General features: G+C 36.8%; 1 protein-coding gene, 1 long non-coding RNA gene and 1 other non-coding gene across 3 annotated transcripts; 1 reads left to right on the top strand and 2 right to left on the bottom strand.

Moving 5' to 3' along the window:
- The first annotated feature begins 2,617 nt into the window (after positions 1-2,617).
- Positions 2,618-17,123, top strand: LOC105393306 (peptide transporter family 1). The gene is made up of 14 exons (XM_038120726.2): positions 2,618-2,736; positions 2,816-2,897; positions 3,365-3,506; positions 3,944-4,030; positions 4,652-4,926; positions 5,071-5,153; positions 7,274-7,444; positions 8,886-9,011; positions 10,126-10,248; positions 11,156-11,469; positions 12,402-12,621; positions 12,819-12,905; positions 14,227-14,376; positions 16,827-17,123. Exons 1-14 carry the CDS (start codon positions 2,689-2,691, stop codon positions 17,010-17,012), a joined length of 2,094 nt encoding a protein of 697 aa, XP_037976654.2. The 5' UTR covers positions 2,618-2,688; the 3' UTR covers positions 17,013-17,123.
- A 77-nt stretch (positions 17,124-17,200) lies between these two features.
- Trnaf-gaa lies at positions 17,201-17,273 on the bottom strand. Its single transcript has one exon. It is a non-coding gene; the product is annotated as a tRNA-Phe (tRNA).
- A 5,572-nt stretch (positions 17,274-22,845) lies between these two features.
- LOC125491022 lies at positions 22,846-23,424 on the bottom strand. Its single transcript, XR_007268054.1, has 2 exons — positions 23,268-23,424; positions 22,846-23,172 (listed from the first exon to the last, which is right to left on the bottom strand). It is a non-coding gene; the product is annotated as an uncharacterized LOC125491022 (long non-coding RNA).
- Positions 23,425-27,276: the final 3,852 nt, after the last annotated feature.

The following is a 27,276-nucleotide window of genomic DNA, read 5'->3' as shown; positions in this document are numbered from 1 at the left end:
TGTCTTTGCTGGGCAATCGATAAACATCCTTAATGTCATGCTCATCGAAAGGCAGTGATAGTACTTGGTAAATAGTCTTTATCATGTTCGTAAGGTTCTCTCCTTTGTGGAATGGTATATTCCTCACCTCAATGCTTTTTGAGCGAATTTTTCGCTGGAGATCTTCAATATTATCTTCCAGTTCATTTATGTAAAGTCTATTCTCATCATTTTCTAGTTTTATTTTGGCATCAAGTTTTGTTTCCAGGCCGTCCACTTGTTGCTTAAGTTGGTCATGTTGCGAAGATATAAAGTTTACAGATGCCTCGAGTTGAGCTTGTTGTTCGAGTATCTTTGTGTGTTGTTCATTAATCTTGCTTATTTGGGCACTGAGCACTCCAAATTGTTCCGAGTGCTCCCGCTTCATTTCTGCCAAGAAGGCTAATATTGCGTCCTCGGAGGTATTGTTCTGGTTGGCTTTCCCTCGGGTAGTCACGAATTGTGGAGGGGGGGATTCTTCTAGTATGTTGGATGGATTAGCATCCGACGTATTGGTCTCTTCCATATCACCTTTAACAAAAGTGTTGTCGAGCATTGTGAATGACGTTGACTGTTGAAATTACTGTGAGGTTCTTGCGTATACTGTGGAGTTGTAGTGTAGGTGTTTTTGTATCTCACCCACACTTGCCCACTCGTAAGGTACTATTGGCCACCTTACTCACACCGCCACAACTAAATAGTTTACGCGAACAAGTTATTTCTTTTTAGTGCGATAGTCGACTTTCGGTTGCTCGGGAGCGTTACACTCGTGACGCGACCGCTTCTGTCGGAGTCCGGACGAAAGAGGATCAAAATGTTAAGGTTGAGTCAAACCTTAACATTTTGATACTTGAAGATATATTTTTTGTTTACTTACTAAATTCACATTGTGTGAATTTGGGGGGCATTGTGTAACTCAAAAAGACTTTATATTTTTTTATTTATTTTATTTTATAGTTATATCGGACCAGCGTGCCAAAGAGGGCAAAATATGGAATATTTCTAACTCCTGGAAGAAAGAGAAATGGTCGTCCAAAAAGAGAAATTGATGTCTTTACCATGTGTCCCCTTCGTCAACAGATCCAGTTTTTTATACAGTTGTAATAACGTTATCTAAATAAATATTTATTGGTTTCACTATTATAGCCTTCATATTAACACCTTCTAGCTTGTATAAGAGCTTTTTTTGAGGATGGTAAGTTGTTTTTAAAATACATAAATAGGAAGTAAACAGGCAAAATTTCAAGTATCAAAGTCAGTTATGTTTCGCTATATAGGGTTGCTACATGAAAGATAGCAGTGCCCTCATTTAATTTCAGGACTTTATAGTTTCACTGTACTAACCTAACATGCACCAATCTTTGAAAATATCACTTATGAAATCCTCCCCTGTATATTTGACAATGTAGACATCAACAAGTATCTATTCAGTAACGTATTTGATATTGCATCACTTTTAAATAACGTCTATGTAAAGGTGGCATTTTATCAGTGATACAGGACGGAAGAAAATCGGAGGCGGTAGGATATGCAATATTGCGCCCAGCCAATCAGCCAATGCCGACATTCATTAATGTTGCGGTTGCGGAAGCCACGACCACGACACACTGATCGAGTGTCCTAACTACTCCCAGTGTATATATAGGTATACATACACCTCATCCTCGTCCTAAGAACATAGTGTAGGTCGACACATGCTGAATGCTGAATAAGTTTTGTTTACTCTCAGTTGCTGCGACTTTGAGAAACATAAATAATTTGAGACATATTATTAGGTATATAGTATTAGGTATAACCTAGGTGCTTGCACGTAGAGAACATCATAACTGTTTAGAAGTAACTTTGACTGAGCTAAACAATCAAACAATGCATGAGGTTGATAATAATGTTTATTCGAGAAAACACACAATAACTGATACGTATCTACCTAATATTCCGTTAGTGCATATGCCTCGGCTGTACAATTTCAAAACATAGTAAGAACCGTGTTCTAAATGTAATTATTTTAATAATGTTTTATCTAAAGGTAACTTGTTAGACCTAAGTTTTTTAGATTACTAAGACTTGAATCATTTGAGACACGTTAATTATATTGAAATTGCATTATTTTGAGGTGTTGCTACATTTTTGATATGTTTGGGATCCTTCTATAGTATAATTTCAAATTTCATCACTTTTACTTGACTTGATGGATGAAAATCCGGCATTTTATTTTAGAATTACTTACGGCGTCCTTAAAGTAGAAAGTATTTCCTATTTTTTTCTTTTATAACAATAGATTTATATGTTTTATAAGTTTTAAGGTACAACCTCCGGAATAATTTTTAAACAAAATGAAGAAGTTTAAATTTTGAGTTTTTTAACTAAAAGATCGGGTATTTAAGGAGTTACGCAATGGGTAATAAAAGTATAATTAAGTTTATATTTATTTAATTACCTTTATTTTCACATAAAAATTGTATTAAATACTGGTAAACTTATTAATAGCTTTGTTTGTTTGAATTCAAATCACCTAAAATAATGCATACATTTTATCAAAAACACGTTTTTTTTATTATGTTACATACAAGGTTTTGGAATCGCACAGACGACTTGCATATAGGTAATTAAAACATTGCTAAATTCATTAGTTGCTCGTTCTAAATAACACAAAGAATACGTCTGCAAGACATGGATGAAAAGGAGAGGTGTATGGGGGAAACCCCTCAAAAGGATGTGGTGTGTGTGAATTTTCGATATTGAAATATACGATTTAACTGAATTGTGATTTTGTGTTAATAATCGTGATTTGTTTTAGGTCAAAGATCGATTTCCCAGAATCGTTATAATTATTTTGATTGCCGAGTTTTGTGAACGCTTCTCTTATTCTGGGATGAGAGGTAAGCTAAGCCGGATTTACTTTACAAGCCATGGACTACTGCCTTGTTTGATAACTGTCAAAAACTAAGCTAGCTATAGCAGCTCTTATTGAAGTGTAAATAGCTCTTCTGTCTGTAGAAAGTAAGATGTTACGGACAGTTTTGTACACTGCATGATAGTAAGTAGTGTGTACCTATCGGATTAGATAGGTAGTTGAGTACTCTTGGTAGTAGATAAGTATTTTTTTGTAGGTATTACTATTTGTGTGTGTGATCAATAAAGTTATATTCTATTCTGTTCTATCTATTCTATTCTTGGTACCCTAATAGAAAAAGGTTTACTATTATGTCAGCCACTGTCTAAGTTTACACTTTATACATGCCACCATACCCATGCCCTAATGAAAGCGATATCCTACACCCTAGCATTGGAAAATGGACTACAGGTAGAAGATAATTTCTAAAAATAAATAATGAAACAATTCCAGCATTCTTGACGCTATACCTGCGCAGTAAGCTCGACTACACAGACGACGGGGCAACAGAGATCTACCACTTATTCAGCACGCTCGTCTATTTGTTCCCGATATTCGGAGGCATCCTTGCAGATAATTATCTGGGGAAATATAGGTAAGTCACCGAATAAGTACTTAAGATGTCCTAAATAAATACCAAAAGGTAATAAACTAAATAAATATTAGTCTATGCCGAAAGTAATCGAAGCTGAAAACTGCTTGGACGATCGGTCGGTTTAGTGGTTGCTCTGGCTGCTATGCCGAAGGTGCTGGGTTCGATCCCAGACCAGGGCACATGTTAATTTAAATACTGATATTCGTAAAGTACTCGGATTTTGGATGTTAAAAGTTATATGCATAATATATCATATTTCTAATAACCTTCTAATTAACTTACCTGTCTAAGGCCTGTATGTATACAAAAAGAAAGCTGGAAATTTAATAAGTGCTAACTGTACTATGGATATGTTCCCGCGCTTATAAAACAGTGATGGTACGGCAATATAGTTTCCTGCTTTCTTTCTAGGCCTAAGTATGTGTATAATTTTGCAGAACGATATTCTACATGTTGTTCGTGTATGCCACTGGGAACATCCTCGTTGCCGTCACCGCAGTACCCCAATTAGCCCTTTCCGGCAGGTAAGACCTCGAGGTATACCATGAATGTGTTTAATCATTCATTTAAGTACAAACTACATACATACGTTCCTAACTGCCCTTATTAATATTAATTCTCACAGTAATAGCTACCGTAAGTATGCGGCTAACATAATATGTAGTTGTTTAAAAAAACATAAGTATGTTTTAAAATCATCTATGAATTATGGCAACAGTCATCTATTTCCTGATCCAAATTTTGGATCTGTAGAATCAACTAAAATACTTTTTTTTACAAACTTATTATTGGTTGGACCTAACTATAAACATAATGTCCTAAACAGCCTTTGAATTCTTATGTAGATATCCAATAAGTTGCTACAGAATTGGTTTTGATGATGATTTTTCTATCAGACGTAAGATTCAAGGAATTTATTGCATGTTACCGTATAGAGCCTTACCTATTGGCTGAGTATATATAATTTGTCTTATTTATAGTGATGTAGTTACATAAGCTTTGACAACAGAGAGTCCGGAAAACGGATCATTTCTATTCAAATATTATTATACCCATAAATAGTTAGCCTTGGCAACTAACCTTATAAATATGATTCTATTCTAGTAAATTATGACTGTTGTTTATGATTATTATTATTGTTGCAGATTATGCACTCTTATCGGTCTATTCCTGATAACAGTGGGTACTGGAGGCATCAAGCCTTGTGTGATGGCGTTTGGGGGAGATCAGTTCAAACTTCCTGATCAGGAGAAACATCTGGCTATCTACTTCAGCGTCCTCTACTTCACTCTTTGCACAGGAAGTCTAATAGCTAAAGCCGTATCGCCTATTCTTAGATCTGAGGTCAGCTGCTTTGGCGATAAGGACTGTTATTCCTTAGCTTTTGGTGCACCCAGTATTATTATCATTATTTCTATGAGTGAGTATGATTGGGGGATCCACTTGTATAGTGTTAACAGGAAGATTTTAAAGTTTAAGTAATAATTTCTTAAATACGTCTCTTAGTGAGTTTTTTCTAAAACCCGGTAACGCTAACCTAAGGATTATTTTTTCATGTTTTCAGTAACTTTCGTGAGCGCAAAGAAGAGTTACGTGCTGAAAGAGCCTGAAGGAAATGTCGTCTTCGACTTCATTAAATGTGTAGCGGTAAGTTATTCTTATCTTATTAGTTTATTATTAATTAGGTAGATGGTAGACCTAGCTTGAACAGACCTAGAACGAAATTTTAAACATACTTGATTAAATTTAAGGATTACTTTGCGGGAGAGCTACACCACCTACTATTCTAAAACGGTTTTTGGCAAGCAGACAAATGCTACGTAGTGTAAATAGGTTTCTGATCTGCCCAGCCGTAAATTTTGTAAATGGCATTAAAATACCTATCTAAATCAGGGGTGCTCAGATATCTCCAGCTTTTTGGCCGACTATCTTTCTGTACCTACCTATTTTTGTTTAATTTGTTTTGCTACGACTAAAAGGTTATATTTACTTTCCAAACAGTCTGTTTATTTATAGAACACGTTATTATATAGTTCCTGAGAAAGGATCTTTACCCTTCTTCCTTAACCAAACTTAGTTATCAAATTATCTGAAAAGGTAAAGCCCCACGTGTTTAATCGTTATGTATTTATAATGTTATCAACACATAGCGGTTTCCATTGCAAACACGACTGCTGTTTGGTTTGTATTCAGTTGTAATAAATAGTTTATACGGACGGTACATGTGGATACGATTATCTGTTTCAGTGGCGCTGTCGGATCATTTTAAATGCTCAGTTATTTATTTCATTGGTTTATTTTGTTGGCATTGCATTTAATAACTGATATCCTTACTAATATTATAAATGCGAAAGTAACTGTGTCTGTCTGTCTGTCTGTCTGTCTGTCTGTCTGTCTGTCTGTTACTCTTTCACGCAAAAACTACTGAACGGATTTGAATGAAATTTGGTATACATACGGTCTAGACCCTGGGAAAGAACATAGGCTACTTTTTATCCCGGAATTCCCACGGGAAAACTTTTTAAGGCGAAGCGAAGCGCGCGGGAACAGCTAGTTAGTTATAAATACGAATATTGAGTATAAGGGAACAATAACTATTTTCAAACGGCCGACTGAATTAATGAAATGTTTAACAATGGATCAAATTAATCCATCCCTTTGGCAGTTGACATGGCCACAGTCAGACAACAATCAACTTATCTTTATCATAATTAATTATTTTCATCTCAACTAATATGACTCTAGCATAGTCAATATATATTTTTCGCTCTAGCCCAACGTTTCAGCAACTGTACATTTAACTCGTCTGGTAAACGAAATAATTCTTATTGAATTTGCACCGATGCTAATGAAATCACCTCAGCGATAGGCAAGGGTTCTCGGCGTGAGCACCTCTCCAAACAATATGGCTAATTGTATTAACAACTTCGCTACGCCTCGTGCTTAGAGGCGATAAGATGCCTTTGAGCTTATTATTTTAAATGCTTTGAAACTTTAAAATTACCTACCGTACATTATTTTGTATTAATCTACAGTTGTAGCTAAAGGTTGTTAGGTTTCGGCTTAGTATACCCTTTTTGCAACACCCTGTAGGTATACGTAGGTCAAGTCCAAAAAATGAAATTGCGGTGTCATGGAACCCTGTAGATATTCATAAATATGTAACTTGCAGTTTTTTTTTTCTATATTTTAATACCTATGTACATTTACAATTAATATTTTACCTTCTCTCCCAACTTGTTAACAAACGAACCAAATGCTACGAGTACATTAAGTACAGGGAAATGGGGCCGTCCACTTCATTACGACTGAGTGGTCTGTTCTGTTGGAACGATACATTTAGCGCACAGAGAACGCGAACGCCTAAATGGCCTATCCGTGTTCCTATTTGTCTGGCATTACTCTGTCATGTTAAGTAAGGGCTGTTTATAGCATGCAATGTACGTACTATGACTTCTGACATGATGTTGGCAGCGATTCTGAAGTGAAGACACTTATTAAAGTTTTAAGGTCACTTTTACAAAAACAATTTTAAATACATTTTTGTACTAACTGACAGACGACTAAATTTTTTAAGCGTTCGTTGAAATTCCACCTTAGTACCTACCTACTCTCAAAACCTAAATTTGAAATAAAGCGAATGAGATTTACGCAATAAACATAAAGTTAATTTTGAAGAAAGAATAGAGAATTAAAAACAGTCCTTCACGAATTCATAATAAATTCACTGTTTTTCGTCAATAATCAATAAGTATTTTCTTTTTCAGTTGGGTGTAAAGAACGCCGTACTAAAGAGGCGGATATCGTCCCGGTCGCACTGGCTGGACTCGACGGCCGACAGTTTCGACCCGGCCTTCATCCGGGACGTGAAGCAGACCCTCAGCATCCTGACGCTGTTCACTGTGCTGCCCGTGTTCTGGGCTCTTCTGGATCAATTGGTGAGAACTTCTATTGTTATGTATAGGTACTTAAAACTGTACATACATACATAATGCTCACGACTGTAATCCCCGAAGGGGTAGTCAGAGGTGACTCGCAAGCACAGAGTACTTTGTGAATACTCTCGAAAGCAAGTTATCCGCTTTTCGCTGTACATTTGTACTCATGTGATAGGTCGCGAGCCTTAAAACTGTTTTCAGTGGAAATTCTGAGATATAAATTTGAACTTAACAAGACACTCGAAAAAAGAGTGACTTTCTTGTACCTATGGATGCAGTCATTATGAGATTGTATTCATTGACGTCCTTTGGAGTAGTCTACGTCTGAGTTAGTTATTGGTCGATGATGAGAATGGAATCCAGATAAAAAAGCTAAATACAGAGGGGCATTTGAACATCACAATTAAGGGTAGCTCCATTAATTTCGTAATATAATAACTTGCCTGTTTTCTATTATTGTAATGTAATATTCCGCTTAAATATTGTGAAGAAAAAGCTGTAGAAGACATAAAAAGTTTCTCTACGCAGTTATAATTCAGTAAGAAATTTTACGAGTCTAGACTTGTTGATGCTGGGGGAGAAAGTTCAACTTTTATGGTCGAGAAAGTCTTTGGAATCGCTTTATTGGGTGAAATGCTTTCTTTTGACTTAAGATAATCGGTCTGTTATCAGAATTCAACATCTCCGTGCGAACAATCTCACTCACATAAATACTATCGGAAAGGGTTTGCGAAAATCATATTGTTGATGTTGACACAGTTCTTCATTTTAAGCTTCATTTAACTGGATTTCAGGATAAAGCTTTGTTCACCTCATGAAAACTGAAAATGCATGTTTTAAATACGTTAATGCGCGGAAAAATAAATGGGATGGAAAATTTTGCGCTCATAAAACACACACGGTAGAAAAAGCATTATGATATTTTAGCGAAATGCATAAAAAGAAATGTGTATGAATAGTTTACGTGTCGGTAAGCGTAAGGACGAAAGGGCGTCATTCTTCAGAGGGCATGGGTTCGAATCATATGCACTCATACACACAGCCGGTAAACAATCCACTTTATCCACTGTAGGATATGAATTTCCTTTATGTCTCGAGCCATAACCTCCACGGTTGGCAGGAGGGTTGAAGATATCACACCGCAGAAAATTTATAGATCCAAGACCCCACCAATATCTGCCCCGACCGGAACCCGGGACCGTCTGCTCAAAAGTCAGTTATTAACCAATGCGCCACAACACCCGGTCTTCAACCTTCCTGATCCAGCCACTATCCTACCTGCCTAAGGTCATCGGTCCAGCGGGCAGGCGTTCCTCGCTGCGTTTGCCTGTTCGTGGTCCCCACTCAAGAACTCGTCTACCCCAACGATTAAAAGTTCTTCGGCAGATATGACAAAAGCCTATTACAAACTTCAAATAACTGAAGTTGCTGCTACCCCCAGGGTTCCCGCTGGACACTGCAGGCTACCAAGATGGACGGGCGGTTCTGGCTACTGACGGTGAAGCCGGACCAGATGCAGGTGCTGGTGCCCACCTTCATCCTGCTCATCATACCCACCATGCAGAAGGTCAGTCACTATTGTACTGTTTGGATTATCTTAGCCTATATGAGTCTAAAGGTAGATTTAGACAGGGTCAGTGATTGGCGCCGAAATCGAAACAAGTGAGCGCTGAGCCGACTGACTTCAAAATATTCATATGCGAATTTTCAGCCAGCTGACTTTTACTGACTTAAACTTAATTTACACAAGTTTTTTTGCGGGTCAGCACTCAGCACTAACTTGTCTCGATTTAGGCGCCAGTCACTAACCCTGTCTAATATCGCACCTCTATTCCAATACCGTTACTATAATGCAAAAAATAATACTATCCAAAATATTCCAATCATAAAACAACGCGGACTCAGGTATTCCAAAGTGTCAGCTTCCTGCATGCCAAATTTCATGAAAATCGGTCAAGTGCTTTTTACGTGAAAGAGAAACAAAATATCCATAGATACTTATTACACACTTTCACCTTTATTATGCTAGTATAATTAAACAAATTGGAATTATTATTTTTATAAAACATATGGTTCTTAACATATCTAATTACAACAGTAAATAAGTTGACGATTGATGATCAATGCTGATTTCTGTATAACCTCTCCAGTAGCATTTCATTCTGTCCGAGAGAGGTCAAGCTTCTTTGTCCCATACTGTATAATGTCCTCCTGGCCGAATTTCGACCACGGCGGCCAATCTCATTTGAGATCAGCCATCTACGCAGGAGTAGATTATAGTGCCCAAGTGTGTGCGCAGTACACAGGAGCACTCTCTGTTCCATCACTCTCATAGCCCAATGGGACGGATTGACCGACACGACTGGAGAGAGCTAGGCGCAGGACCGACTGCTTTACATGCCCATCCGACAGCATGGATCGTTTCACTGTTTCGGACATCAGGTGATCAGCCTTCTATGTCCTAACCAAACTTAGAACCACAACTAACTTAGAAAAAAAAAAAAAAATTTCATACTGTATACAGGTGTTGCAAAAAGGGTATACTAAGCCGAAACCTAAGTGTTCCGGGCTTAGATGTAACATTCTGCACATGTTAGTTAGTTAGCTTAGTATACGCTTTTTTCAACACCCTGTAGAGTCGTGGTAACCGCTGCAGTTTTGCTTTTCCCTTCTGTTCCCAGTGCGTGTACCCGTGGCTGCACGCGCGCGGGTTGCTACGGAACCCTCTGCACAAGCTGGTGGCGGGCGGCGCGCTGGCCGGTGTCGCCTTCATCGCGTCCGGGACCCTCGAGATCTACCTGAAGGTAGGTATTAGTTACCAGTTTGTGTTTGTAGGGAGAGCGACGAAGGTATATGATACTCTCGAGCCCTTGCACGTGTTCCTATACAAGATGTCCCAAAAGTAAACGATAATAATTTAACCGCATGGTCATACTGAACAACTTTCCCCAAGAAACATGCCCTCGCAAACACAAATAAAGCATTTTTCCGTGAGACCTTGAAGAGTTTAATATGCCACTTCGTAACGGTTATGGTAGATCCTTAATATTATAAACCAAATTATACAATAATATACCTAATTTAACGGCCATACCTATGCTCAATCTGCCAACCCTTTCTGAACATCAAATTTGTATCCAACTAGTTACATAAACCTAAAGACCATAAAGGAAAGTAGTGGTAGTGCAAACAACAGATTAACGCTATCGCAACTAAACAATCGCACAATATTGGTTGGTCAGCCACCGTGATGTTACTCGGCTAAATGGGGTATTATTCCGCATCCAACTTTCGGCTTTTATTTATTGAACAACTTTCATAAACTAGAGGTGAAGCTTTTACCGGGTCGATCTATCCATGGATTGAATTCACACCCTCTATAGCCGTTGGCCCCTTGTTCTGGATTAGTGTAAGTAAGTACACTTAAGTGCAAGTAGGTACACTCAAATTCGGTAGGGTGGCCTTTTTTAAAACCACCAGTTTTAAAAACGCCGTCCTAAAGCGATCCTACCGAACTGAATTTTACATTAAAAGCGGATATAATCTCTACACATCAACGTTTTAATTGTAACTGTATAAACTCTTGCAAACTAAATCTAGTTATACCTTACGTCTTTATATCCCTTGTAACTGCTTTAATTCATTCACAGCACTCAAAACCCCAAAATATTCCATCCAGCACGTTCAAAAACAATTGACTATCCCTTGCAGACCACCTATCCGGAGCTGCCGCGCGCCGGCTACTCGCAGCTGCGTATCTTCAACGGCCACCCCTGCCCCGTCTCTCTACACAACGACAACATCACCTACAATATTGCCCCACTACAGCACTACTCCAAAAAGGACATAATTATCACCGGCACAGCGAACATTACCTTCGAACTGGGCGGCGACTGCATAGAGCCCAGAGAACAAGTGTTTACTCTGTCAGAAGCAGCCGCTGTGTCGTATTACCTCACGGGAGATAAGTTCGAGAGATACATCGATCACGTTCACAAAAGCCGCTCCGGATTCCCCGTCGTCAGGTGGGGAAATATTTACTTTCGCCAATTCTATTGTGATGGAAATATGAATATTTTTATTGTAAATAAGAATAGGATACAGAAATCCGGTTACGGTGTTTGATGGGCTGGAAGAATATGCCTGATTGGAGATTTTCTCGCTATTGCGTTTAACAAACCAAATAAATGTATGGGTATTTGTTTTAACTAACGATTGTTTTTGGAAAAGGAGTCCTTATAGAAATTTCAGGATACTGTTGCCCGTGTCCCGTGCGTATTAAGTATCAAGGTGTTTTTTTTTATAATATACCGATACGTAATTTAGAATTTCGACAAAAAACTTTCCAGTGGAAGGTGCTAAATCTTCTAAATTAGCATGGATCCGACAAATCTGCAATTCTTAGAGGGTTCGCTCCTTTAATGACTTCTAAGAAGGGATTAAACATTCAACCCTAATGCGTAGTCACGTAAATTATAGCGTAGTAAAACCCAGACGATAGTCGTTTGAACTACCCTACTTTTACATGAAGACACTCCTAAAATTTTATCTCTGATTCAGCTTTTTGCCTACCGTTGTTCCGATAGGTAACTCCTCTAATTGTATTTCAGATAAGGGAGGAAATATAAATCAATTTGAGGAATCGGTAATTTCTGCTTTATAAGCAAATCTTGATTTGCTGTGTCATTGGTTTTATATAATTTGATTAGTCGGATTTCTTTCAAGGATACATCTTTATTTGATTTTCGTTTAATTTCTCATTAACGGAAAAGCAGCGACGGATTTAGGGTGTTAATGTCGATGACGAAGGGATATAAAAACCAATAAACCTAGTCAGTTACAGTTAGTGATACCAATTAAACAACATTCGGTTATCTCAATATTTATCAACAAACAGACTCGGCCAGTCAGCTCATAAATTACAAAGTCGAGATAACAGACAAATACCTCTTTTCAGATTCCTAGTATCGGATAACCTGAGTAACTCAAACATGACTCTTTACAACAACAAGAGGGGAGAAATAGAGGCGAATATTTCCGTGGGTGTGTCTCAGAGGCATGAAGTATACACGGCGATGTATTCCGTCACTGTCAATGACACAGTGGTCTTGAAGGATGTAGAGCTGGAGAGCGGCGGCGTTTACACCATTATGATGGATACAATTGGAGACGAATATGTACGTTTTGTTTTATAATATAATAATGACAATACAGTAACATTTTGTAGAAGTAGCGCGCTTTACATGAAAATTGGCCATTGAGAAATCGGAAAGGGTATTCTTACCATATTCTTACAACAACAAGCGCCTCTAGTGATCACTATATGATGATACAAATTATACATGCAATTAAAATCATATCATAATTTTTTCAGAAAACTGAGGTGTTAGTGATTACTGCACCTAATTCTATAACAATGGCGTGGATGCTTCCACAATTCCTGATCATGGCTGTAGCCGAGGTGAGTTAGTGAATTGGAAATCATTTAGCCTCATCATCATCAGTCAAGGAGTATTTATTGGTGCTGGGGATACGGGCATCTACTAAGGAAGCTTGGAATCTATAGCAATTTATTACAAGAATAGAAAGTAAATAGGAAGTGACTGTATTGTATAATAGCTGTGAAATTCCTTTGAATATTATTGTATTTCAGATCAATAAAATAGCGAGCAATAAAAACCGAGCATTAAAAAAGTTCCATAAGAATATTATATAAAAATATAAATATTTTGCCGACGACGACCGAATGGCGTAGTGGTTAGTGACCTGACTACTGAGCCGATGGTCCCGGGTTCGATTCCCGGCTGGGGCAGATATTTGTTTAAACACAGATATTTGTTCTCAGGTCTTGGATGTGCCCGAAAAATGGCAATAGGCCCGCCCCCTATTACATTGGGACTAACATAACACTCTGGCGAAAAGTGGGTGCAGCAATGCACCTCTGCCTACCCCGCAAGGGAGTACATTAGTACAAGGCGTGAGTGCATGTGTGTGTGTGTGTGTGTGTGTATAAATATTTTGCTCAAATTATAAATGAAATGTTTTTAAAAAAATAGAGTCATTTGGTGTCGAAATTTTGCAAGTAGAACTTTATTATTGCTTGTGACTATAATTACAATATGATTATAAGTACATAAGTATGTAGATTATACCTCGTTATTCTATGATTATACGTATAAGTAATATCACTAAAATGCCCAAAATATCAATGCGTCTGCAAGTTCTTGGATGTTTGCTAAGTATATTTTCAATGAAAATATTTTCAGTATTCGGACCACTGACCCTGTTGAAGGGGTATAATAAATCAACAAACATTAATTTACAATAGTCTGAGCACAGCCCCAGGGGCTCCTGCTGTCAGAAACCCAAAACTTTCCTCCGAAAGTCAATAATCTGCAGATTAACTTACAAAAGTGTCTGCCCAAACATAAATAGATAATTTTTGAAGTGCTCTTAATAATGCAGATACGATTTAAATAATAATAATAATTTTTGTAACTAGGTATATTGTATAATGTATATTGTATAATAAACTTATATCGAGTTAACAGGTATGCTGATTTAGGCCTATTTACCAATAAATTATAGATCTAATATTTTTCTTTGACCAAGCGCTCATATGACATTCATTTATTGCGACACAATAATATCACCGCCTATTTATTAAATGCAAGGACTTTTTGATTAAATGTAAATTGTCTATGATATTAATACACGTACAAGACTGGCAATTAAGAAAAAAGTTTCCCCATTTCTCAGAATAACGACCACCTCGTTTCCAGGTGCTGTTCGCGGTGAGCGGCAACGAGTTCGCGTTCAAGGAGGCCCCGGACAGCATGCGGGCGGTGGTGTCGGCCTGCTTCCTGCTGACTGAAGCTGCCGGGAACGTCGTCATCATCGTCGTGTCGCGGCTCTGTGTCAACTACCAGCAGGTACTGTGGTGGACGGAGTGGAAGAATAGAATGAAGAAGTTTATGTTAAAAGACGCTTAACACGGCCGTTTCTGGCGGAAACGACCTTAGTTTCTACAGTCTACGTAGTGAGGGTGTTGAGAGGTAGGTTACAAACATTGGAATTAGCATGAAAAGAGCGTGAAACGTGTAAATTTCGACAAAAACGCTTTCGAACGGAAGTTATAATTAGTGGGCCTTGGAGAAGAGAAAGAAGAAAACGTAAGAAACGCAATCGAAAAAAAAGAAATAGGGAATATGCATTAAATTTTTTTATACTTTTATTGGATAGTTTTACATCACTTTATTATAGTAAAAAAAAAATTCAACGCCAAAATAAGTAATTTAAGGTATTTTAAAGAAAGTTAAAAAATTACAACCATCACGACCACTTTGAAATTCCCGTCAGGATGGCGGGCTGGTGTGACGTCATAATCTTTTAACTTCACGGCTCAGAATAATGAGTCCCGTCAGTCGGCATAGATTTTTTACCTAATCAAGAAATCACAGAGTACTTTTGTATTTTCAACAAACCAATGTTGTCATGGTAACAAAATAAAAAGGAAGTGTATAAAGTGTGACCAGTGGCTGTTTTGTAATGGGAGCACGTAAGTAGCTCTTTTGAAATGGGGGCGCGCAAACCAGAGGACCTTTGTACACAATATTACGCTATTATGGCAATATGAATATAAAGTAATATTTGTATTGTATGTAAGTACTTACTGTAACTTTGGTTCTCAGTAAGAGAGGCTAGGGTTAGTGGGTCATTCTATTCTATTATCTGTGGGGGTGTAAGAACCTGCACTTGGCTCTCTTGAATGGAACCATTGTGCATATCTCAAAGGTCTAAACCCCCTTCCTAAGCTTGGACCATTTCCCACCACGCTGGTCCACTGCGGATTGGTGGGTTCACATATGAGAGAGCAACTTTTGTCATGTTCATGTCATAATACTTACAATACAAATTTAATTTTATTGTGTTGCAATATGGAGCATATTTGAGTGGCTCGTTGACTAGCGAATGGCTGTTTACGCCTCATTACAAAAGAACAACTAGTGGCAGCCCATACACTACCAACAAAAATATAAAAAATCCTAGACTTTGCAAACAAACAAGCATATCAAACAAGAAGTGGAGAGGTTATAGGAGGCTAGGATCTATTGGAAGAATTTTTATGTGATCCATCGTATCTGATCACAACGAGCATCACAAACACTCGGTGACATTAACATTTCTTTGTTTACACTTGACATTTATTTAACTTCCGCCGTAAACGCAAAGAAGTTATTATTCTGAGATTGATATATAAAGAATTTTGACGTCACATCCGCCCTAAGAAAATGGGTGACGTTTCTCTGAAGTTAGAAGTTACCGAAGTTTTTTTGTACTTTTCAACTTCATTTACTTGCTCAAAAATATATTATAATCAAAAATATTGATGGAGTCGTAGTTATGAAATAACAAAGTTTATTATAAATAATATTTGACCTTTATTTGAACGACTTGCATATTCCCTATTGCGTAGCGTTGCAAAAGTCAAAATGGTCATCATAATACTTGTAGAGTAGCACTAGGACTTGAACGGAAAAATGAGTTTACTCTATGAAGCGCCTAAGGGCGGGAAACCATAAAAAACAAATGACATTAGAGCAGATTGTACGATGTTCTTTACGCTATGGACAAACCAAAAAGGAAAGTTTTCCGAGTTCATGTTATTGTTTCGATTCGACAGTATGTAGCTACTGTAGTAACTGCATATTTACTTTATAAAAAATATCAGATTTACAATTACCTACCTAAATAATAATAATCGATATCTTGATCAAACTAAGCACATAATATTCTGAATGAAGAGACATAATAAATGTATTCTGAATAAACTGACTGTATCGTCGGCTACAGCCGAAAAGTAAATATCCGAGAATGGCAAGTATATTTCCCGCTGTCATCTCCGTGATAAGGCCGGGACTCGAGCCTGTAACAAGTAGACTTATGAAGCGTGTAATGTGTTTTTTCGGAAATCCCACGGGGTCCCGGGGGATTGACGCGGCGGATTGTGTAGCAGAAATTACAGTTTTCCGTCTTCTTTATAGCAAATGAGATTTTGTCTGTTTCATCATATTTTAGTATAAGAATATGCCTAACTCGTAGCTGTTTATACGTGAAACACGTGTGAGCTGAGGCCTCATTTAATAAAATGCGCTGGTGTTTTGGGACTCTTGTTATATTTGTCTTGAATTTAAACTCCTTCGATGTATACCTACTTGTATAAAAAATCTCTATACATCACGCCGCATGAAAGAGACACGTTATAAACACATTATTTATGTATAAAAAAATATACCTTCTTACTGGAATTAGGTACAATGAAACGATTTTAAAAACTTGCCATTTTAGTGCACCCTCTTAAAATCCTCTCTTTTTTTCACAGGAGACCCAGTTCTTCATCTTCACAGCCATGATGTTCGTGTCGATAGCCGTGTTCTACTGCATGTCTCGCGGGTACCGGTTCACGGCCGAGCACATCCCTAGCGTTGCGGGCACTAGGGACGCGCGCAAGGATAGTGTGGTGCTGTACCACCAGGTCAAACAGGTCGAGGAATGCACAGATCATTGATTTAGGAGGTGCATGCTGAGAAAATATTATTTTTAAGTATAATGGCTGTGGAAATGTGTTTTGTTGTCTTGTAAAAAGTACTTGTTAAATATATATTATAGTTTATTAATATTTCATTTTGTATTTTAAGGCGTTTTGTTTGTAAATAAAATGATTAAATAAAAGTAAAAAAGCAAAATAAGATTTTCTGCCGAAACCCGGGATTGAACCGGGGACCTTTAGATCTTCAGTCTAACGCTCTCCCAACTGAGCTATTTCGGCGGTGAGTGAAGAGCGATAAATGTTGACCGACTGCTTAGCGGCAGAAATGCGTGATAAAAATCACGTGTTCGCTTGTAGTGTGGTGGAGTGACGTATTGCGCGCCGCCGTGTGGTCTTGTGAAGGTCATTCACTATAGGGACCTGTATTTGAGTAGACAACGCAAGTGCATGTACTTCGCGTGTAAAAAGGGAGTGAAATTATCTTCCTTTAGCGCAGTGTCATTAGGGACGTTCCTAAACTAAATCGTTCAAGTGACGTGACGTGACAGTAGGTATAAAAATAATGGCACGCTTGGTTTCTATACAAGGAATGAGACAAGCGTTGTCTATTCAAATACAGGTCTGGGACGATAGTGACAAACGCAAAAATGTGCAAGCCCCTTGTTCTTCGTGAATATTACTGAGTTACATTAATAGCACAAATATGATATTTATTTAGGTACATATATTGTTATTTAAATTAAGTACTTATATTATGCTGATTTATACTATGTTTTAGTTTATAAATATTTTGTTGGGTATTTTCTGAGATGAAAGCATTAAGCTGGATACGGATTATTATCTGCAGCCTCCTTTGAAGGTAGCGGATCATATTGGCTTTTGATCAAACTTTCCAAGAATATTAAAAAGTAACTGGCTATACTTACCTCCTACCTACAGTATTATTCAAAATGTCCACCTGCTGATTTAAATCAGCGAAAATCCTACCTACTTAATTTATTTTTAAATAATATTAAGAAGTAAGGTGTTACTCCAACTGGGCGATATTTCATAAAAATTAAACCCGGTAAGTACACGATATTTAAAATCTGAGTTCTTCCACCGACTTGTGTCATTCATCTCATTCTCATTGTAGCTAGCTAGCTAGCTTAGCTACCTTTCTACCAGTACCTTAACAGAGCATTTCATCTTGAGCCTGTGCCTGTCCACCAGAGTGGAGCAATCTAGCGGAGCGGTGGGCGAAGTAATAATCGTCGAATAAAATTGCATGAGTGGAGTTTTTATGCAATTTCATTGGTCGATTTTTACCTGGCACATCGTATCCTGCCTGTTTGCCGATGTGCGCGTCTGCCGCTGACACAGTTCGCTTTCAAAAGAATCGAACATGTGAGATGTGAGTAATTGAGTGTGTGCGTCACGGCGCTCACGGGCTGGTGACATTATGTTCGTGACATCTACCTCGGCAGGGGAACAGAATTAAAAAATATATAGGTATATACAAAAAAATTGGTACACCGTAGACCGTAGCTAACTATATCTCTTTAAAATTAGGCTTTGGGGGTTTGCGTAAACTATCAAAACTTACTATTTTATTAGCGTTAGCGTTTCTATAGACCTTTGATATACGTCACTGGAACTTTTTCATTGCTCCTGAGTGTATGATAAGATTTATCATGAAAAAGTTCCAGCTATATGGTGAAAGAAAGAGACATGTACAAAGTTCTACCCGAGAGAGACACGTACAGGAACTCTATCACTTCCCAATATAAAATATAAAATAGAACATGACTCAAGGTTCTGAAGTGAAACGCACGAGTACTTGATACAGACTGATTTATTATTTCGCTACCCACACATACTCAATAATCTACTACATCTTTCCCCTCACAAAAAGAAACATTAGGTATAGGTAGGTGATAGAAATAAACCAAACAAACTTAAATCTATACATATAGGTATTTGTACTCACACTAAATTAACTACATTGTATATGCACGTACAATTATTTTCTGGGCTATCAATTAAATAACTTTTCCATTCTTACTTAACTACTTACTAATAAACGAGATACAAATCTATCTTCCTAGTTCTATTGTGAAGCACCTACTATAATAGTATAATATCTTACCCTATCAGTCAATATTGTTTTACAAAAGTTATGCAATTATAGAAACATTGTACTAATAGAACTTATATATAATATGCAAGGATTTTATAATATTGTATAAGTGTGTAAGTATTACATTACATGGAACAGACATAATAAGAGAATTTTAAACTCTCATTTCAAATACTTAATTTTAACAAATCTAACGGTATTTTATTAAGTACTTACATAGGTACATTTGGTTATGAGTGTTCATGACTGTTATGAATATTTATGTACATACCTACCTAATTACAGCAATGATATGCTGATATAGCATATTCAATTAATAAAGTGTTAACAGGTAAATTACTTATCAATAAAGCAGCTACATTAAGATTACTTCGTGGTTTTCAGCCTGTTTTTAGCAACCCTTGCAGCTGCCCGTTCAGTATAACCTTTGTTAGCCCTAGGTCGCGACTCGCATGATCTTAAATTTTCATCAAACTCTTTACAAGAGTCATAGTCATCGCTGCCGCAGGAGCTAGATGCAGTGACTTGGATACCATCCTCAGAGTTCACCTGTTGTGAATGAACAATGGGAGGAACAAGTTGTGATTGCGTCTCAGCTAGCCTAATGAGGTGCCGCCTATTTCTTCGGTACACATGACCGTTGCGGTCCTGTACGAAGTAAGAGCGCGGCTGCGGCGCCCGGGCCGTGACCCGCGCCTGGCGCCTGGCGCCGCCCGCCGCCGTCAGCACCTCCTCGCCCACCCGCAGCTCAGGCAGGGCGCGCGCGCGACCGTCGTACCACGACTTGCTCAGTCGCTGCTTCTTCTGCAAGTTGGCGATATCTACCGAGTTATCCCTTTCAGGCTTTAATTTCTCTTCATGAGTCGGTAACAACGTGTTAAGTCTCCGACCCATTAGCAGCTGCGCTGGACTAGCTATACCGTCTCTGGGAGTGGATCGGAAATTTAACAATGCCATATAGAAATCGGACTTGGCATCTATAGATTTTAATAAAAGCGACTTGATGGTACGTACGTACACTACGTTCGCTACGCCCATTAGATTGGGGATAGTGGGGTGAAGTGGTTACGTGGTTGAATGAAACCCCATTCACTCGCGAAGGCTCTAAATTCCTTAGAGGCATAGGCCGGACCGTTGTCTGTTACCAGCTCTTTTGCTATTCCGTGCCTCGCAAATTGTTCCTTGATAGCATTAATAACACACTTTGACGTAATGCTATTTAACAAACTGACCTCGATAAAATTTGAGTAATAGTTAACTAGTACGAGATACTTATCTTTTTTGTACTCAAATATGTCAGATCCTAGTTTAACCCACGGGAGGGTCGGTAGCGGGTGCGGGATCATGGGCTCCCTCTGCGGGCGCGCGGCGTGCAGCGCGCACAGCCGGCAGCGCCGCACCAGCTGCTCCACGGCGCGCGACATGCCGGGCCAGTACATGACGTCGCGCGCGCGGCGCTTGCAGCGGTCCGCGCCGAGGTGCCCCTCGTGCACGCGCCGCAGCATCTCCCCGCGCAGCCCGCTGGGGATCAGCACCAGCTTGTCCTTGAATATCACTCCGTCTACATATTCAAGCGCCTCCCTAAACGACTCAACCTCCCAGTACGCACGGATGGGTTCCTGCACCTGGTATTTATCTGAAGGCCATCCGTGTTTGATGTGGTCTATCAATAATTGACAGTCCTTGTCCTTAGTCACAAAATTTCTAACTGTATCAAGTTTTTCATGACTGAACCTAACATTTTCTATTAAAAAACATGACTGAATCTCAACCTCACTAGACACATTGTAATGTTCCATCAATGCCGAAACATTAACTATTTCGCAAATAATGAATTTAAACTACGACTGGATGTTCCGTGGGATTTGTTACGCTTTGGAAGGATTTTCCCGTGGGATTTTTGGAAAAGTTGTCTATTAAATCATTCAGGGTGTCGGCTAACTTCGTGCCAAGCTTCGTTGTACCGATTTCGGATCACAGAATAATCAAGATAATTATTCTGAGTGTAGGTGAGCCTTAATAAAGATATCGGCGAGTTGAGGGTAGAGGATAATATCCACGTAAGCAAGCAGCGCGTGGGCACTTGGCACTTTTGTGTGGGCAGCCGTGGTGAGCAGACGGTCAGATGGAGGGAGTGATCGGTGCCGTGGGAGCTTGAGGACCAGGCGCGTGAAGCCGAGGCGGAACACCGTGTGCGAAGCTAAGTCACCTTTCTATTTACTTTTTGTATCTCGTATATGATTGAGAAGTTATGCCTACACTTTATTTCTTGAAGGACGCTAACCCACGGCTGCAATTTCCATCACACTGGTATAGGGATTAGATAGGTACACTAAAGGTCTTCTACCTCGCTCATTCAGTATTTAGCTAGCTAGAGAAAAACCTACACGTTACACATTCCCTTATTTTAGCTTTGGTTCAACTTATTTTAGTTTAGAATAGGGACTTCTGGATAGATACAAATAGGCAGAAGCGGGCTGGTGATGATGATGATGATGATGATTATCAAATAACTAAAACCTGACAATAGATCTCACTTCAAAAATAACAAATTCTTATCAAATAAAAAATATACACCTACCTTCAAATTTGTTCTATGGTTCTTTGTTCAAATTATTGATTTTTCATTAGGTAAATAAATACTTCTATAGAATCTATGCTATAGTAATTATTCAAAGAATAAAGTAGATACATACTCAGATAAACTTTTCAAAGATGATTTATTGTAGTATTTATATGGCAGAGAAGATTATTTGACTTTGAGTTTAAAAACAAGTAACAGAAAGGGAAAGAATTGATTGACGGAGAAATTTACTCTAATAAGTGTCAAGATATCACAAATAAGGGTTCTAGATACTTAAACTAAATCATTTCTGGTCCTATATTGCTCAATAAATACAAATGGCTTGAAGGTAGATCAGATTCCTGTCCAATTTGCATATTTTCAGAAAGTTATGTAAATTCTTACCCATAGAAGTATTTGTTTCCTTGTTAAATCAATAAATTCTAATGTAAATAAAGATAGCACGGATATAGTAGGAATAAAGTTAGCTAGGATATATTTATTACAACTATTTATAATATATTTGAATAAGTTTATATAATATTCACTATTTCATAACAATTATCCTATATTCCAATAAGATCAAAGAATATTCACTATTTCATATTATATATTTAATCTTTTAAAATAATACCTAAATCACTTCCCACTTGGCTACAAAATTAGAGTCATATTATTATATTTTCAAATACTTATGAAATTCATGATTTAATAAAGTTACTATACTATAAATTATTGAACTATTCTAGTTTCAGTTAATTTATGATTATAAATAAAATTGTCCCCTTTAGCTTTGACAACATGTATTCATGTTGATTTATTTACATGAAATAAATATAAAACATGTAAATATATAAGGTTAGGAGCAAGGGAAGTGATTAAATAAGTTGGCGGAGGAATGTCCAAGTCAATGGTTGTGTTCCACGAGGGCTCCGATTGAATATTTGCTATTATTTATCTATTTTAGAGTCTTATATATTGATTCAATCGGGTGTAGTGATCAAGGCCTACAAAGCGTATGGAGGGGCTTCCCTTATTAACCAACACCAAAAAACATTATTATCTATATTATTTTCTTTATGTACTTACCTATAAATATGTATTTATCGTACAAATAAAAGTTATACATTAAAGTTGTAGTATATAGGTCAATAATTATAGGCAGGTAGGAAGTATGTAATCAGTTCTAGGTCATAGTTTTATTTAATTCACTATCTTTCGTTTATTGGGTTACAACACACAACGTAGGGGTTCCCTAGATGTTTCATGGCCAATCTAAAGCAGTATTTGTTTCACTCTTATTTCACTCTAGTTAGTTTTGTTAGGTGTTTTCAAATATCTTCTTAGTAAATCCATTAGGTAGGAGTTAAGTAGGCTGGAGGTAGGGCGAAACGTTACAATTTGGTACCGAAAAGACCAGGATATTAGATGTTGTTAGGGAATTTGCTTCATCTCTTCATGTTAGATATCAGGCAGGTAGATTTCTGTTCTTTTATCTGGAATTTAACAAGCCAATTTGATTAAGATAGTACTTATTTACAAATAAATCACAATATTAACTCACTTTTGCATAGTAGGATAGGTAACTTACGTTTGTCTCGAAAAAACATTAAGTTTTGTTGTTTGCCTTTGAGATTAGTAAGTAAATATTTACTCAATATGGCGGTTTTCACATAAAGGCATTTCTTTTAATGTTATGGCTAGAAGAAAGTTTCAAAAGTTTGTTTTGAAAAAACTTTATGCAGCATTGCACCACAAACAATAAAAGACGGAAGGTTATTTTTTTTTAACAGAGTAACTTTTATCCGTCACAGATTATTTTAATTTATTGGGTAACAGAAAATAAATTACAGATCGTTATTATTCTGAACTATGTATTTTTGACCACTCTAAAGTATATTATTATGCAGATTGCAGGGTAGTATTAAACACAATGATGACAAAATCACTGCAAGTTACAAATTCTATTTTAATACTTTCAATATTTTTACGTTATAATAAGTCTCTTGCGTCTCGTCTTGTATAGATTTTAAACATACTAGGGGTAGGAAAGTGATTATATCTTGTATATAGTCACAATTTGTTGCCGTGGAGTGATCGAACTTATAAACGAAAGAATTATTTATCATGAAATAGGAAGCGCAAGAGGCTAGGTTTTGTATTGGAACGGAACGTAATAAGGAAGCATTTGTGAAGATAGGTAGGTAGTTGATAAAGTTAGGATGAGGAAATGGAAATAATCCATTTATTAAAATGTACTTAATAAGTAGGGGTTGTAGTAATGTTATGTAGCCCATTAAAAAATTACAAAAGATTAGGGGTTGTATGTGGCTATGCTCCTCATGGAGAGGAAATAATAATCATCATCAGCAGGGGTTGTATATGTATTTAAGATATGCTCCTCGTGGAGTAAGAGGAAATAATCATTATCATCATCAGGGGTTGTTTGTGTATAAGACTATGTTTCTCGTGGAGTTAGAGGATATAATCATCAGAAGTTGTATAATATAATGGATTCTTATTCAGGACATTATCTTTAAAATTTAATAGGTAGGTACTTACCTTAAAGAGAATAACATAAAACATAGTAGGTAGGTCATATTAGTGTTGCTCTGAATCACTATGAACGGTTTCTCTGATTATGTAGCTGATTAGGGAATTATAAGTGAATAGGGGTTGTAGGTAAAATAATGATAATATGGTCTTATTTTAGGTAAAAGCAGTAGATTTATTAAATAAAAATTTATAAAAAAAAAAGAAATGTAACGAAAACGCGGCGCATTTTAGTCCTTATGAACAACCTGAAATGATTAGATTAGATAAAGAAATTCTGGCCCACGTAGATGATGGATGGGGATTTCGGTCTGGAGGTGCAGTCGGCTGCATCGGTGGATCGAGGAGTTTGCGTGGCGGAGCTTGTGTAGTTGGTGCTGGGCTGGACTGGCCTGGTTGCGGGGGAATCGGTACTTATAGCAACTAGTCTATAATTATTAATTATCCTTTTGGCTGGGTTGGTTCGGTTTGGTATTGATTGTATGAGTTTTGTTGTGCGGGTTCTTTGGTTTGTTGATGTGGTTGGTTGTGCTTCTGGATCGGATCTTTGCTTGTCATCGACTGGGTATTTAAAAACTAGGCTCTTAAATTATTATACTTGAATGTTTGAAAAAGTAGATATATTATACAACGTTGATCATAGGAGTTGGGATAGAACTGTAACATTATCTATGCTATCATCCTAACTTAGAGTAACTGGAAAAGCCCAAATGTCTAATTATCAGATTCCAAAGAGAAAATTAGTAGCAGATGTTATCAGACATTTCCCTAAACAAATACAAGTATGAGTTACAGTTAATAAAGAAAAGAAAATATAACAATAATCTCATTTTAAAAAGATGTTAGTGAAGAAAGGGTAGCGGTCAGACATAATAATAAATTTAGAAAACAATGAATGTAGAGCAAGTTACTGTTGTTGATAAAGTGTTAGACCAGGTAAAGTAGACTAGGAGTTTGATTGTAATCTTTTATCCAAAATGATTTAGTATTAATATTATTATATTCTTTGTAAGTTAAGAATTATGTGTGTAGTTTAGTTGTTCCTATTTTGAGCGCGGTTGCAATTCACTTCTTCATCTGAGTCAGGATGTTTACTTCATAGTATATAATCTCAGAGTTTGGTTGTCAAACAGAGAACATCATCATCATCATCAGCATTCAAAAAGTGTGACATATCCTGAAAAGAAGAATAGAATTTAATTAGAAAAGCTAAGTATTGTGATGATTTACATAATTATAAAAATTCAGGAAATGACTATTTAGTTCAATATAACTTAAGTAGACTAATAGGATAATACATTTAGGGAATGGCTTTATGAATGGTAATCAATATTGGATCTACAGGGGTATGATTTTCATAGCAATCTAACAAAATCTAAGTACAGGGTAGTATAATTAAAATTGGATTACAACATATGTAGAAAAGAAATAGGTACTTACTTATTGTAGAATAGTAACTTTGGTATATAATTAGTGAGGGATTGTGAATGTTTTGTCACAGTGGATGGTTTGATCAGTGGTTTATCATGGGTTTTAGTTCAACAAAGAGTGTAGTTGGGTTTGCATTGTTATGTTTGGTCCTGAAATAAAACAAATAATGATATAGGTATAATTCAAATAAAATTATGTAAATATAGGAGTTGGAGACCAAATGATTAGGATAGGTACTTATTTAAAAGGTGAGGGGTTGACAATAAGTTAAAATATGTTGGTTAGTCTTGTCAGTATCAATTAAAAACTGTATGGGAGATATTTAATTGAGTTAGATTTTTATAACAATAGGTCTATTATAAACACAAGATCCGTAAAACAGAGCTATTGTATGTATAAATAACTAACAATTCAGAGGTTGTTTATTTTGAATCACGATAATTTGGGCATGAGGACTTAGTTTAGTAGCATGCATACAGGGTATTTGAAAGAATAATGACACTTACCTGTAAGATTCACTCATTATTTTAGAGTTTCGTAAGTTTAATCGGGTAAACATTAGATTTCTTCGTGCGATCGATGTTGTTGAACACAACGACGCATGCTTTTGTTTTGATTAGTGCGGAAAAAAAACAGCCAAACAGGTTAAGGTTATGTCAGGTTGACATTGACAGTTTAGTTTTAATAAATTTGACAGTTAGACAGGTAAGGCACATTTACACAAACAGCCTAGAATAAGGATAATGGAGACCGTGTTTTTCAAATAGGGGTTGTGAAGGAGAGTTGTAATATCTCAGAAATATTTTTAGTTACCTAGTAACATTATTTTCGACTTAGGTAGTTACTGAGGGTAGAAAATGGTTGAAGTAGAAGTAGTAGTTAGACATATTTGATAAAATAAATAGTGTATTAGTGTAATAGGTTGTAGAAAAAAAACTAGATGGCGGTATTTTAATGTTTTGGTATCGATGGAATATTGGGGTGGATTTGTCTGTTACATGAGAGTAGGAACTTTCAATTTTGGTAAAATTGATCTGATATAATTTTCTTTTACAGAGAAAACAAAAGGGTAGGGTATTTACATAGCCATTTCCCGGGGATTATGTCGTGATTATAATGTTTCGAAAAATTGAAAGGGCAAAGAATGTGGAAGGAAGAAAAGTACTTTAAAGGTCATTTTAAAGTCTGAATGATAATAGTGTTAAAGGTACCCGGCCGGGTCTTACATAGTTGATTAAAGAATGATGAAGAATGTAATGTTTTAATTATTTGATATTGAGTGCGATTTATAATCATGACAAATACAACTGGGAAATGAAGGGTTTATTGATACTTCGTTCAGACACACACACACACACACATTTATAAGGGAAACTTTGGTATATTTGTTTCTGTAAAACTTGATTGAGTAGTTACCTATTATATACATATTTAGCTATAAATAAGAAATTTATTCCAAAAGTTACCTTTATTTCACAAATATTTTCCAAATGATCAACTAGTGTAGATACAAGAATTATTGCTACTTATGTAATAAGTATTTTAATAAAAATTAAAAAAAAAATACTGAGTAAAATCTTAAAAGAATAAAAAAATATTTTTTATAAAAAATAGTT

This window comes from Plutella xylostella, chromosome 29 (assembly GCF_932276165.1).
Source record: "Plutella xylostella chromosome 29, ilPluXylo3.1, whole genome shotgun sequence".
Classification (NCBI taxonomy): domain Eukaryota; kingdom Metazoa; phylum Arthropoda; class Insecta; order Lepidoptera; family Plutellidae; genus Plutella; species Plutella xylostella.
The sequence above is the reverse complement of the archived record's forward strand: the minus strand, read 5'-3'. Positions and strand labels throughout refer to the sequence as shown.